This window comes from Pantherophis guttatus, chromosome 10 (assembly GCF_059756535.1).
Source record: "Pantherophis guttatus breed Tessera chromosome 10, ASM5975653v1, whole genome shotgun sequence".
Lineage (NCBI taxonomy): Eukaryota > Metazoa > Chordata > Lepidosauria > Squamata > Colubridae > Pantherophis > Pantherophis guttatus.
This window is the reverse complement of record NC_142072.1, coordinates 15,628,749-15,642,739: the sequence shown is the minus strand read 5'-3', so window position 1 is coordinate 15,642,739 and position 13,991 is coordinate 15,628,749. Positions and strand designations below refer to the sequence as shown.

The following is a 13,991-nucleotide window of genomic DNA, read 5'->3' as shown; positions in this document are numbered from 1 at the left end:
ACTCACTGAACCAATGTCTCACCTAGCAATGGAAATTTGGGGCTCAGTTATGGCCTTAAGCGGAAGACTACCTGTACTGTCCCCAGGACAGGCAAGCCCAAGGCAAGGATCCCACGTGACTTGGAAATGTTCTGCTGAATTTTAACAAGTGTCAGTTAATTAAAAAATAAACCTGAGACTGTACTCAGATAAGGACACGCTGTCTGTGTAACCTATGCATTAACCCAATGCTAAGGAAATCACATTTGGGCTTGGTGCTGTGTGCAAACCAGATGCTGTTTTTTTGGTCCACCCAATCTGTCACCTGAGGATACCACCACTGTTTTTGTATATGATCCAGGAGAGCAAATATACTCTTCACTGTTCCCATAACCAGGACCCAGTTTCCAGACACACTACTGTACAAATATTATGGAAGGAGGGGTAGTTTGCAAAGATAGAGAAATACAATGAGGCATAATTAATATAATGAATGTTGGTGTAAGCCAGATTTCCTTCACTTTTGCCTTCTCCTGCCTCTAATTTTTCTTGTTACCATTTCTTTCTCTTTTCCATAACAGTTTGCCACAAAAGGGAATAGTGTGATAGGTGTAAAGGTAAAGGTTCCCCTCGCACATATATGCTGATCGTTCCAGACTCTAGGGGGCAGTACTCATCTCCGTTTCAAATCTGAAGAGTCAACACTGTCCGAAGACGTCTCCGTGGTCATGTAGCTGGCATGATTAAACACCAAAGGCACCTGGAGCGCTATTACCTTCCCACCAAAGGTGGTCCCTATTTTTCTACCTGCATTTTTTACGTGCTTTCAAACTGCTAGGTTGGCAGAAACTGGGACAAGTAACGGGAGCTCACCCCGTTACACAGCACTAGGGATTCGAACCACTGACCTACCGACCTTTCGATCGACAAGCTCAGCATCTTAGCCACAAAGCCACCACGTCCCTTTTGTGATAGGTATGCATATCTATTAATGTTTTAATCTGGGAAAAATTTCTGCCACAAATAATCTTCGAGAGATTGTAGCTGTATAGATAGTCCTTGATTTACAACATTTTGTTCGGTGATGTTACAAGTTACGAAAAACACAATAAAAGTGACTTATGACCGGTTTTTACATTTATGACCATTGCAACATCCCTATGCTCACGTGATCAAGATTCATATAGCAATAGGAATAGCACTTAGAAATATATACCACTTCACAGTGCTTGACAGCCCTCTCTAAGCGGTTTACAGAGTCAGCCTATTGCCCCCAACAATCTGGGTTCTCATTTTACCCACCTCGGAAGGATGGAAGGCTGAGTCAACCTTGAGCCTGGTGAGATCTGAACTGCCAAATTGCAGGCAGCCGGCAGTCAGCAGAAGTAGCCTGCAGTACTGCACTCTAACCACTGCGCCACCGAGGCTCACAGATGCTTGATAATTGACTCATATTTATGATGGTTGGAATGACGGTTGGGGTCATGTGATCATCCTTTGCAACTTTCCGAAAGCAAAGTCAATGGAGGAGCCCGATTCACTTAACAACTGCAGCAAGAAATGTTGTAAAATGAGGCAAAACTCCCTTAACAACTGTCTCACTTAGCAACAGAAATTTTGGGTTCAACTGAGGTTATAAGCACTACCTGAACATGCAAAACGGAATGCTACCACAAATGACAGCAATGGAATTGGCCCCACATCATCAACCTGATTACACCAGAGACTGCCTCCAAAACGAGCCATCTTGCAAAGGAAACCAGAAAATTTTTGTGCAACTCAAGGAATACCTCCATTTCTAGGATTTAAGAGTGATTTACTGCTGCTGAGTAGAGCACGGTTCCCCTACATTCCCCTAAATTCTTGAGCAAACTAATTTAATCCTCCCAATCAAGAGTTAAGCGCCAACACATTCCACACTCCCTTGTTCCAGGCAAGGTGATAGCTGATTTCAGCAGAGAAGTATGGAGAGGGAGAACGAGGTATAAGTCAGGGAATTTAAAAATACTCAAGAGAAGTTTACAACCAAAAGCACTAAATGGTTGAAATGGCTGACTACATGATTGCGCCAGTATAAAGGTCTAATTCAGAAGACCTCATACGGATTTTCTTGTTGTTAAAAGTTATAGTGCATTATTGTTCCAGTGCCTTCAGCTGCATTGGGACTTTAATTCCCATAATTCTCAATCAGCCTGATCATTAACTGGGGATTAAAGGAGCAGCTAAAAAGCAAGTTACCTGCAAATTTTGAAGACAAACCACAGTGTGTGCCCCATCTGCTGGGAATTATGACAGCTCTACACCAAGCAACTGGAGAACACCAAGGTGGAAATCTGGAAAGGTGACATTAACTGTGGCCAGTCCCCACTCAAACTCACTACATTGAACATCGCTAATAGTATTGTTAACATTTTTTTTAATATTGTTTTTGCTTGTTTTATTGTTGTGAGCCGCCCTGAGTCCTTTCGGAGATAGGGTGGCATATAAGTTTAAATAATAAATAAATAATAAATAAATAAACTTTTCCTTAAAACATGTTGCAGTTTCAGTCAACTTTGCAAATGTTGTTTTTCTTCTTGAATTTTGTTTAAGGTACCCTGAAAACTGAAAACATCTAACTGAAAAGGCAGAAGAATAGAGTTCATCACATAGACATAAAAATCACCAAGTAAGAACAGAATATTTAAAGAGCAAAAAAACCACCCATTAAAAATAACAACAGAGAATAACAACAAAGTCCAGGACACCATGAATGACTTCACAAGCCTATTCAGACACTGTTCAACTCTACCCAAGTTCTCTTCGCTCATCATGCTAAACCATAACACAATCTTCCTAGATCTGATGCAGCATGTTGCACTATCCCAAGCAATCGGGTTTACTCAACAAACCACAATAAAGCTAATCATAACTTAGTGCAATGCTTGAACCCAGGGGCGCAAAATGCTTTCTCAGAAGGCGCAGTAGAGACCTAATTCCTGTTGTCTGGCTGATAAGTCATCCAAATCTTTCAACAGCCCTTTTCTACCAACAGGTTCTGACCATTTCTGTTGGAAACATCTTTGTAATTTCACATTAACTACAGTAACATCAGCACAAGGAAGGAAAACAAAGGAATACAGAGGAGCAAACAGATGTGGCTATTTTGAGGGGGAAGGGGATTGCCTCTTATGAAGATAAGTCCTGCTCCACATGATAACACATCAATTAATCATACTGGACTTACTTCTACAATGCAGTACCACCCATTCCTCTAAGAAGCCAGTACAGATAGTCCTCGACTAACAATCATTTGTTTAGCAAATGTTCGAAATTAAAGTGTTACTGAAAAAGGTGGTTTATGACTGGTCCTTGCACTTATGACCAACAAAGCATTCCCACGGTCACATGATCAAACTTAGGGCGTTTGGCAATCAGAACGTATTCGGAATGTGTCCAAAGAAACAAAACAGCTCTTCTACTAGTATTGAACTCTCTGCTATGAAACTTGCAACTCTGTAAATAATAGATTATGCAAAATAACCAAGACCTCAAATAAGGACATCTCCAAATCCAGGAATATGCAAGGCATATAAAGATATCAGCAAAGTTAACCATCTCTTCTGGTCATCCCAATTTGGACCTGTGAAACCCATGATCAAGTCCAACCCAGATGCTTCTGAACCACCCACAGCCTTCATCAATGCACGCAACTTTCAGAAAACATTCAGTTTAACAATTCTATTTAACTACAGCATTTTACTTATCGCGCCATGAAGAACTTGAAAATAATTGTAAATCTTTCCTTTCGCCAACTCTGTCACCCCCATTACCTGGTTATCAATACCCTGTTTTCCCCAAAATAAGACATCCCCTGATAATAAGCCCAATCGGGCTTTTGCGCGCATGGCAATAAGGCCAAGCGCTTATTTCAGGGTTTAAAAAAATATAAGACAGGGTCTTATTTTCGGGGAAACATGGTACATCATACCAGGATTCACATTCAAGGAACAATCCCCAGGATTGGGGGGGACGGAAGAGAAGAGCATTGTGATACCAGGATCCTTAAATCCAAAGTAACAATCCAGACTGCAACCCTATTATATAAAAGTAAAAAAAAAAAGTATCTAAATTGTAGACCAGTGTTTCTCAACCTTGGCATTTTTAAGAAATATGGACTTCAACCCCCCAAATTCCCCAGAGAGCATGGCTGACTGGAGAATTCTGGGAGTTGAAGTCTACACCTCTTTAAAATTGCTAAGGTTGACAAACTCTGTTGTAGATCATGTGTCTCTAAAAGAGTGTGTAGCTGTGTAGCTTCATCAGGGCTGGTAGTTCAGAGACATGCTCTCACAAGAATGACCAAATCCAGAATTCCTTGCATACAGACAGGGGGGTGGGGGCGAGTTGGTAGGAGGGGAAAAAACACCACAAATAATAATCAGGGATACTGATCCCATCAACAATAGAGCCAGTTGTTTTTCAGATGTGCAGGGCCAAAACATAAGGACAAGAGTCTAAGGCAGCTACACAAACAGACCCACAAATGCTGCCTTATCTGGCATTAAGTCTGCATGAGACCACACAGGCAGGATGGTATTATGCATGTAGAAAAATACACCCATAGTTGTACTTGAGCCATATATTTATATTACACTTCTGCTTACTTTTCTCAGCCAAAGTTGAACAGCTACCTCAAGCCATCCACACAGTGAAAAACGAACAACTAGAGACCTAGGTCAAGCCAACGATGCCTTAATCCTGTGTGAAGGTCCCTTGCCCAAGGCTCATCAAAATCACACAGAACTTTCCCACCAAATCCTGGCCCACCTTGGTTAACAAGTGTCTGTGTGGACACGTCTCTCCCCCCACCCAATTGCCAAATTATTTTTGAGCTGGTTCTGCTCTTGCACCAGACATCAACACTACCCCCAACAGATTTGCCCACAGTTAGACTCACTCCTTACTAGTGTTCCATTTTAATCTCCCTGGACTCCTGGGATGTGCAACAGGTTACAACGAGTGAGCCTCGGAACGGCTCTGCTCCAGAGTCAGATCGCCAGCTTCTGCCTTGCTTTTAATAGTCAAGATGCCTCCAGCCATGCTGACAGAGTCACAGTTGCCCTCGAAGTTAATGACATGCAGCCTACGTGTCATTTGACTGAGCAACAGGTGACTGTGTGCTGAAGTTAAGAGAATTGCAACTCAATGTTCCACAGGAAGGAGCAAACCCCAGCGGGGTTTACTCATCACCAGCTGGAAGACAGGCCAGAAGTGTTTTTAGAATAAAATTCCCAAGACATTTGGCACTTCTCAACCCCACTCCCCAGCCTTTCTACATTCCTTCTAAAGCATGCAGGCAAGGCAACATGACCTATTCGTCCTAGCGCACACAGAGAGATTGTGCTTCTGATGAGACTGCAGGACCAGCAAACCCCACCTCCCACCTCCCCCATGCAAAGCAACTCCGCTTGGCATCCTTGTTCCTTGACCTCCCCCCCACAACACCCCCAGATCTGAACCTTCCTGTGGGCTCCAAGGTGGCAGCACTAGAGAGTCTCTGTTTTTACTTGGCTGATGTGCACTATTAATAGATGCTTACCATTCTCTCCCAGATCTTTCCTCAGCAGAAATAAACCACTCCCAGGTCCCCAAAGCCTCCCTCCGAGGCAGGAAGGGCGAGGACTCCAGCCAGACAGGCCCCTCCAGGCTGCCCATAACCTTCTCCACGTTTCCATCTGCTCGCTTGCATCTGCCAGACACAAGTTTCCAAATGTTTCTTGTGTCCTTGCTTCAGCCTGCCTGCCTGCCCCCCTCCCCTCCCCTCCCCAACTCCAACAGGGCTCCTTAAACTGCAATCAGCAGCCACCACTAGGAAATCCTGCCACAGTTGGGGGGAAGGGGGGGCGGGCTGCTTGCTCTCACCAACTCCTGCAGTGTATAAATGGCCGGCCTGCCCACTGGCATCAGGCTGGGCAAGAGCATTCTGTCCTAGAGCACACCACTGTTGAAAGGAGAAAAACTGTTTTTGGACACAAGGAAGCCTGGTGATTTTTTTTTAAAAAAACCATTTTGAGGAACAGCCTGGCACACAAGCAACAGGGGGCACCTAAGAGGGGAACCTGACCTAAACCTTTCGCTTCCTTCAGCCTGCCCAGGTGCAAACACACAGCCCAATGCACTTCAAAAGCTGCCTGATATGCTAGTTCAGTCTCGCCCAGCATTCTGTCTGATAGGAGCTGCTATCTGAGATCCTTGTAATGGGAGATGCCCAGCACCAAACTAGGGCCCTTCTTCACGGAAAGCATGTGCTCTGCCAAGAGTTATAGCCCCTCCCCACCCCCAGGAGATGTTTCTGGGCATACACTGTAAGGAGAGACGCTAGAACTCATTAAAGCAAACTGCATATCGATATTAAACCCAAACATCAGATTCCTTTTACACACAGAGAGAGACAAAAATCCTTGAGAATCTAGCTCTTACCTTCTGGCTCCCATCTCCTGAAAAGAATGCTCTATGGTCCATTCACAAGTCCAGCCAAAGGAGGTTTTCCAAGATTCAGGAGCCAAGCATTCTTGCTTGCTCTCTCCCTCCCTCTCTCTCTCTCTCTCTCTCTCTCTCCACTTTACTGAAACTTTTCCTGCGCAAAAGTGTGTCAACAGATCTTGACAAAGAAAAAGCTCAGAGGTTTAAGGCAAGTAGCACCCAGAGCACCTCCTCAGCCAAAGTGTTCCTGCTAATTTATTCCTTGTATGAGTCTGTAACGTTTTGATTCCTCATCCTCTTATCAGGCTTGTCAAACCAGATACGATCAGGAGCCAGAGGGGGTTTGGGGCCAGGGGGAGAGACATCCCAAGAAAGAGCATCGGAGAGTGGGGGTTTTTTTAATGCATCTAAGCGTTTCAAAAAGGGGCTCCATGAGAGGAACAGCACAAGAGATACCTTGTGCCATCACTAAGATGGGAACAATCAATGTTGCCACTCAATGCCTGCTTCCCTAGGTCAGATAAGACCAGAGTGTAAACATGTCCAATAAGATATCTTTAAAAAGGAAGGGAAGCTTCTTTAAGGCCAGAATCTGGAAAACACTGCTTGGCAGGAATAAAAAAGTCACCTGTGCTTCCCTCTCTTCTATACATAAACTGCCCTGCAAGGTGATCATTCCTCCTACAATTTAAAGCATCGCACCTTGTTTTGGGGGGAGAACCAACCAAAAGGTGAGCAGAAGAGGACTGACTTAGGCTGCCACCTGGAGCATCCTGACTGGCAAGTAAGGCCCACTGGAAACATGATGAAGCTTGTCCTTGAGTAACCAAACCCAATTTCCTCACTCGCCAAGGGACTTTTAGACAGCACGGTTTGTCTGAAAGGCATGGAGGGGGGTGGGATACGACATTCTGGTGCCACCCTCCACTGGTTTTCATCTACCACAAAACTCCCACCTACCCACCTTCTAAGGGATAAAAGCCGGCTGGCTGGTGTCACTCAACACTTTTTCCACAAAGGGAGGGGGGAGAGAGAGAGAGAGAGATGAAAGACACAAAAATCCCCAGGGTGTCTCCTCTTGCCACCTCCCTTCATTGGCCTGGGGGGGGACTGTCATGCCATAGGCTCAAACCCCCCCTACACACACACCTCCCATCCTTCAGCTTGCCAACAGGCAGACGCCCCCTCCTCTTCCCAGGACCACAGACCTGTTTTGCAAGCTCCGCTGCTCGCTCCCTCCGGCCTCCCCCCCCCGTTTGCAAGTAGGCTACCTCGAGAGCCCTTTCCTTGTTTCTTCCAACCCCCCCCTCTCCCCTCCCCTCTCTTTCTCAAGCCACATTCACAATGCCTTGGGGAGGAGGAGGAGGAGGAGGAGGGAGGGAGGGAGGGGGGTGTTGAGAGGAAACTCTGGAGGAGAGTTCACCCCTTTCCCAAGGAAGGTTCTGCAGGGCGCTTCCGTTCCTAATCGCGCCTCCCCTGCCAGCCCCACATGCTGAAATAATAAAGGTTTGTTTGCCTGCGAAAAAAGCGCGCCTGAGCTCCCTTCCCACCCCCCTCACCCCCCAAAAACCCCGGCGCAACTCCTTCCCCTTTCAAAGCATCGCCTCCTCCTCCTCCTCCTCCCAACTCTCTACTCCCCCCCCCCCACAATCCTTCCCACCCCCGGTAAACAGATCCGCTTACTCCGTGGCTTCTCCAGCGCGCGCGCACACACTCACACACACACACACACACATATATATATATATATGTCTACACGCGCGCCCAGCGCCCTTCGGCTCGCGCGTCCCCGAACTGGCATGTGCGAAGTCAGATTAATGTTTACACCTAAAGCGATTTTCGGGAGCAATTTTAAGAAGCGGCAGCGCCAAGGGGACCGCGAGGGAGAGGGAGAGTGGGAGTGGGAGAGAGGGAGGGAGGGAGGCGGCACGGAGGGAAGGAAAGAAAGTGACGGCTGACAATCCGCATATGGCAAAAAAAAAAAAAAAAAAAAGGTGATGGAGAATAACCGAAGAGGTGAAAGAGAGAGAGAGAGAGAGAAGGCAAGAAATAAAAAAAGAAATTATCACCTCTCTTTTTTTTTCTTTTTGCGCGCGCGCTTCAACTGTCTTACCTCCAGCTGCCAAGGCTTTGCTTACACTGGTCGAGACAAAAGGCTGGTTCATACGGATTAGTTGTTGGGGGTTTTGTGTGTGTGTGTGTGTGTGTGTAAAATAAAATAAAATAAAAATAAAAATCAAGCCTTCGCGTCTTTCTCTCCACCCACCATCCCTCTTCCGAATCCCGCTGCTACTTCGCTGCCCACACGCAACCCCTCCGAGCTCAGGAGGAGGAGAAGGAGGGAGGGAGGGAGGGTGGACTTCTGCTTCTCTCCCCCCTCCAGCCTCCCTCCCCACCCTTCCCGAAAAGGTTAGAGAGAGAGAGGAGAGGAGTGCAGAGGGACCCGGAGGGAGGCGGAAACCGAAGGCACACAGCAACTCGGCTGGGAAAAGAAATTGGGTAGCCATCCAACGTCCTGGGGTCTGGGGGGGGGGGGGAAGGAGGGGAAGAAAGCCAGAAAAGAAAAGGGGGGAGAGCTTGGCACGAGCCAAAAAAGAAAAAAAAAACAAAAAACCCACCCCAACCCTTCTGGAAAGATTTGGCGGCGGTGGGGAAGGGGTTGCAGGTAGGGGGTTGTGTGAAAGGAAGAGGGGGGCGTTGGAGGGCTGGCTGGCGAGGGGGCAGCCCGCCGAGTTACTCACCAGCCTGCTGCTGTTGCTGCTGTTGCTGCTGCTGCTGCTGCCCACCGATCCCTTCGGCGGCGGCGGCGGCGGCTGCCTTTCGGGAGAGACTTTTTTCTTCCAGGGGATCAGGAGACTCCTGGCTGCCGGGGAGACTGCCCGACCCTTCGGCGCCACTGCCAACCTTCAGCGACAGCATATTCATCGCCTGCCGATCACATTATCCTCACGCAACTCTGCTGGACATGGTCCCTTCGCCGCCGCCTCTTCCTCGCCTCCTTTTCTTTCCGCTGGCTCTCTCTCTCCCTTTCTTTCTTTCTTCCTTCCTTTCTTTTTTTTGCCTGCCTGCCTTCCTTCCTTCCTTCCTTCCCTCCCTTTCCCCAAACACACCGCACACAAAAGACGGGAGCCAGGAAGGAGGGGTGGGTATAGGAAAATATGCAAGGCGGCGAGAATTGGCTTTCCCAGCGCTCGCTCGCTCGCCGCCCCCCGCGCCTCTGTCTCTCGCGTCGCTGCTGGAAAAGGAAATGAAGAAGAAGACGCGGGCGGGCGGGGAGGGGGGGGGAAGAGAGAGAGAGGAAAAGCAGACCCTTGGCTCGCGCTGCCGCTCAGCTGCTGCTGCTGTGCTGGGCTGAGTGGGGGGGGGGATTTTGCTCCTCCGCCCCGCTGGTCGCCCGCCGCCTCCTCCTCCTCCTCCTTCTCCTTCTTCTTCCCACCGCCGCTTTGGCTCTCTCTCTCCCTCTCTCCTCGCTCGTTCCTGCCTTGCGCCTCTCGCTTGCCTTGCCGGGCTCGGGAGAAAAGGCTGGCTGGGAGCTTCTTCGCAGCCGCTGTTGCCGCCTTGGCTGCCTCAGACGCTCTCGGCTTACCTTCGCTTGTCAGCAGCCAGAGCAGCATCCGGAACCCCAGGGAGAGACCCGCAAAGCATCTTGGGGGATGTAGTATTTCCTCTTTCGGCGAGGAGGTGTGGAAGATGGGGGGGGGGGGGAGGAGAGAGAAAGAGAGAGAGAGAAGAGGAAAAGGAGACCGAGCCGACTTTCGGGGCTGCGCGAATTGGCGGCGGCGGTGGTAGAGGCGCTTTGGATGCGATGGATACCCCGCCAGTCCGTCGGAGTGCGCGCTCGGGGAAACGCCATGGTTGTTTCGGGTTCGCAAACTGGCCGTGTAGTGTTGTCACCCTAATTGTGTTAAAAAAAAAAAGAGGGACACAGAGAGAGAGGGGGGGGGCTGTAGGATCTCGGGGAATCCCTTGCGAGGCGGAGAAGGCAAACTTAGCTGGAGGGGTAACTGGGGGGTGGGTCTGGCTTGCCCTCCCCCTCCTCCTCCTCCCAGCGTTATTATGAGCCAAACCTTTTCCAGGGTTCGGTTTTTAAAAGAACTGCTCAGCTGTAACTTTCTTAACCCCCCCCCCCCCAAAAAAAATCCTCCACCCTTTCTCTCGGGTCCTTGTTCGGCTTCTTTAAAAAACTTTCGGCCCCCTCGGAGTTAAGCTTGCTCTGTGTTTGTTTAAAGGTACGAGACACTCCTGAGATATCCAAGGCCTTCGCTGAAAACTTCGCGTGTGTGGGGGGGGTGCTTGCTGATCTCGGGGAAGCTTCCCCCAAAAAGAAGGAAGGAAGGAAGGAAGGAAGGAAGGAAGGAGGGAGGGAGGGAGGAAAGAAAGAAAGAAAGAAAGAAAGAAAGAAAGAAAGAAAGAAAGAAAGAAAGAAAGAAAGAAAGAAAGAAACTATGGAAGAGAAAAAAAACCTCGTAGAGGAATAAGACACTACTGTTTATATGTGTGAGCAGTGCCCTCTAATGGTGGGAACCGGGACTTGCTCCGCTTCGGGGGAATCTTCCGAGCCTCGAACCCTCGACTGTTCTGTTGATTCCGCAAGGAGAGATCTTGTCTCATCCAGGACAAGGGCGCAGATGGTGGCGTGGGGCAGGGATGACATCAAGCAATCCACAGGGTGTGAACTCAACCTACTCTTACCTCAGCTAAGCAGTCTCTTCAGGGAGCTTGTAGTCTTCTAAACCAGGGGTCTCCAACCTTGGCAACTTTTAAGACTTGTGGACTTCAACTCCCAGAGTTACTCAGCCGGCAAAACTTCAAAATTCAAAGCAAAGCCATTCTGGGAGTTGAAGTCCACAAGTTGCCAAGGTTGGAGACCCCTATTCTAAACAAACTGCAGGACACATCTGACCAGAGCTGTTAACAGTAGGGGTGAGCAGCCCATAAACAGATAACAGATTAACAGAGTTGGAAGGGACATTGTAGGTCATCTAGTCCAACCCCCTGCTCAAGCAGGAGACCCTACACCATTTCTGACAAATGGCAGTCCAAACTTTTCTTGAAAGTCTCATGTGATGAAGCTCCCACAACTTCCAAAGGCAACTTCTGTTCCATGGGTTGATTGTTCTCCTTGTCAGAAAGTCCCTCCTTATTTCCAGGTTGAATCTCTCCTTGATCAGTTTCCATCCATTATTCCTTGTCTGGCCTTCAGTTGCTTTGGAAAATAGCTTGAACCCCTCCTCTCTGTGGCAGCCCCTCAAAAATTGGAACATTCCTATCATGTCTCCCCTGGTCCTTCTCTTCACTGGAGTAGCCGTGCCCAGTTCCTGCAACCGTTCTTCATGTTTTAATCTCCAGTCCCCTAATCATCCTGGTTGCTCTCCTCTGCACTTTTTCTAGAGTCTCAACATCTTTTTAATAGTGTGGTGACCAAAATTGGATGCAATACTCTATGTGTGGTCTTATTAAGGCTTTATAGAGTGGTATTAGTACCTCACTTGATCTTGATTGTATCCCTCTGTTAATGCAATTTAGGATTGTATTTGCTTTTTTGGCTGCCTCTGCACACTGCTGGCTCATATTTAGTTGGTTGCCCGCTAAGACTCCTATGTCCTTCTCACCAGAGCCACCCAGGATCCTACTGGAAAATTTGAAGGCTAATGGCCAAAAAAACAGCTGTGCAGCTTCCCTGTTTTTCCCTGTATAAAACTAAGCAAATAAGATAGACAAAGTCCTCTTCAAATCAGTGGCCTCCCCCAGACAACAGGGTCTGACCCCTCACTTAGCTTTTCAAGAACAGCACACTTCAGAGAGCACGCTTAAAAACCGGAAGGAACCTAACATGAAAAATAAGTTTATGCTCATCTTCAGAATGGATGTAAGCTTCTTCCTTTTTGGGAGCTCCTAGCTGCTAACATGATTTCTGCCAAACGTGAAAAACCTAGTGGTCAAAATGTCCACTCTTTCATTAAATGGGCATCCATACATCACTACCTACCCAGTTATTCATTTTCAGTATCACTATCATTCCATAATTGATCCATAAATCATTTTATCACGCGTGCTCTCTAAATCAGCAATTGTACAACAAAATCTACTTTCTCACATTTTTAGGTTTCTTGGTAACTCTCTGAAGAGGAAAAGTTGCACACCCACTCATACGCTGCACTGAACTTCCCAAATTTTGCTTTTTGTTAACTTCTGTACTCTTTCAACCAGAATTCTGCTAAAAGACTTCCAAGGAACATTTAAGAGACATGTGGTTTTTAGACTCTTGTTACCTGTTCCTTATTATAGAACTGTATTCTTCTAGTTACCAGGCATGAAGTCGTCACACACACACATTACACAAGATCCACAACCATTTCATAATCAAGCCACATCCACATTTTAACATCTCTCCAATTGACACCATCTAACCTGCAGCCTTAACAATTTTTCAGTATTTTCCCTACATTCATTACTTCTTTGTCAGCAATTTGGATGCTAATATTTGTAGAAAAACAGAGTTGGAAGGGTCCTCGGAGGTCTTCTAGCCCAACCCCCTGCTCAAACAGGAAATCCTATACCATTTCAGAAAAAAACAGAATGTCCAATCTCTTCTTTAAAATCTCCAATATTGTGGCATCCACAACACTGTTTCAAAAAAAATGTTTTAATTTCACTCTTCAACAGATTACTATCACTCCTCTAAAATACTCTTCCAGTATTCCCTGACTCAGTGGTGGGTTGCCCCCGGTTCGGACCGGTTCGCAAGAACCAGTAGTAAAACCGGCGGGAGGCTCTGCCCACTGACCCGGACATCATCATCAGGTGATTTGCGCATGCGCAGAAGCTTCTGCATGCGCGGGCACGATGCGAACCGGTAGTAAAGGTAAGTAGACCCTACCCCTGCCCTAACTTAGATTTCCTTCCAAATAATACAATTGCTTCGATTCTTCATTCCCTTCATTGTACAGGAAGTTCCTTGTTTAGCTTTGTTCACCCTGTTCCAAGGCTATTTTTAAATTTTCCATCAAAATCACTCTAGAGACTTTCTTGACTCTTTTAATGGTATAGGCGGGGTTTCCTGCCAGAGCAGGTGGTTGGACTAGAAGACCTCCAAGGTCCCTTCCAACTCTGTTATTATGATGTTAATCTTATTTGTTTGGTATCCTTGACTACATTTAGTAATTGTCCCTTTCTCTCTCTGCATAGATAGTCTATTATATTTCTCCCTTATTCCCATTTTTGCAGCAATTTTCTATACATACTTCCGTCATCCACAGTCTCTTTCACTTCATCATTTCATAGAGCATTCCTTTATTGTAACTCCATACAGCTCTGTGAAACTCAGTAATTTAACTCTTTTTAACTCTGTTTCAAGCATAGTAATCTCAATTTCCCACTGATTCTGTTTCGGAGATGAAACCACCCTCTTCCCTCTTTCTTTCTTTCTTTTTTTTTAAATATTGGAGCCATTTTGTTTTCAGTCTAAATGTTTTCACTTGTTCCTTCTCTTCTGTGTCACTTTTCCCTCCCAAACCCACTCTTAATTGTACCAGAAAATGGCAGAA

General features: G+C 46.9%; 1 protein-coding gene across 8 annotated transcripts in view; it reads right to left on the bottom strand.

Annotated features, from left to right (window-relative positions):
- AHDC1 (AT-hook DNA binding motif containing 1) overlaps positions 1 to 10,920 on the bottom strand; it is a 273,276-nt gene extending 262,356 nt beyond the window's left edge. For 2 of the 8 annotated variants that reach the window (XM_087876921.1, XM_087876922.1), the window contains exon 1: positions 9,186 to 9,479. In XM_087876921.1, the coding sequence (XP_087733047.1) occupies positions 9,186 to 9,369 (184 nt within the window). In that variant the 5' untranslated portion in view covers positions 9,370 to 9,479. Of the gene's footprint in view, positions 1 to 8,557; positions 8,775 to 9,185 lie in introns of those variants that run through there. The other 6 variants (XM_087876917.1, XM_087876918.1, XM_087876923.1 and 3 more) reach the window with 5 other exon arrangements.
- Positions 10,921 to 13,991: the final 3,071 nt, after the last annotated feature.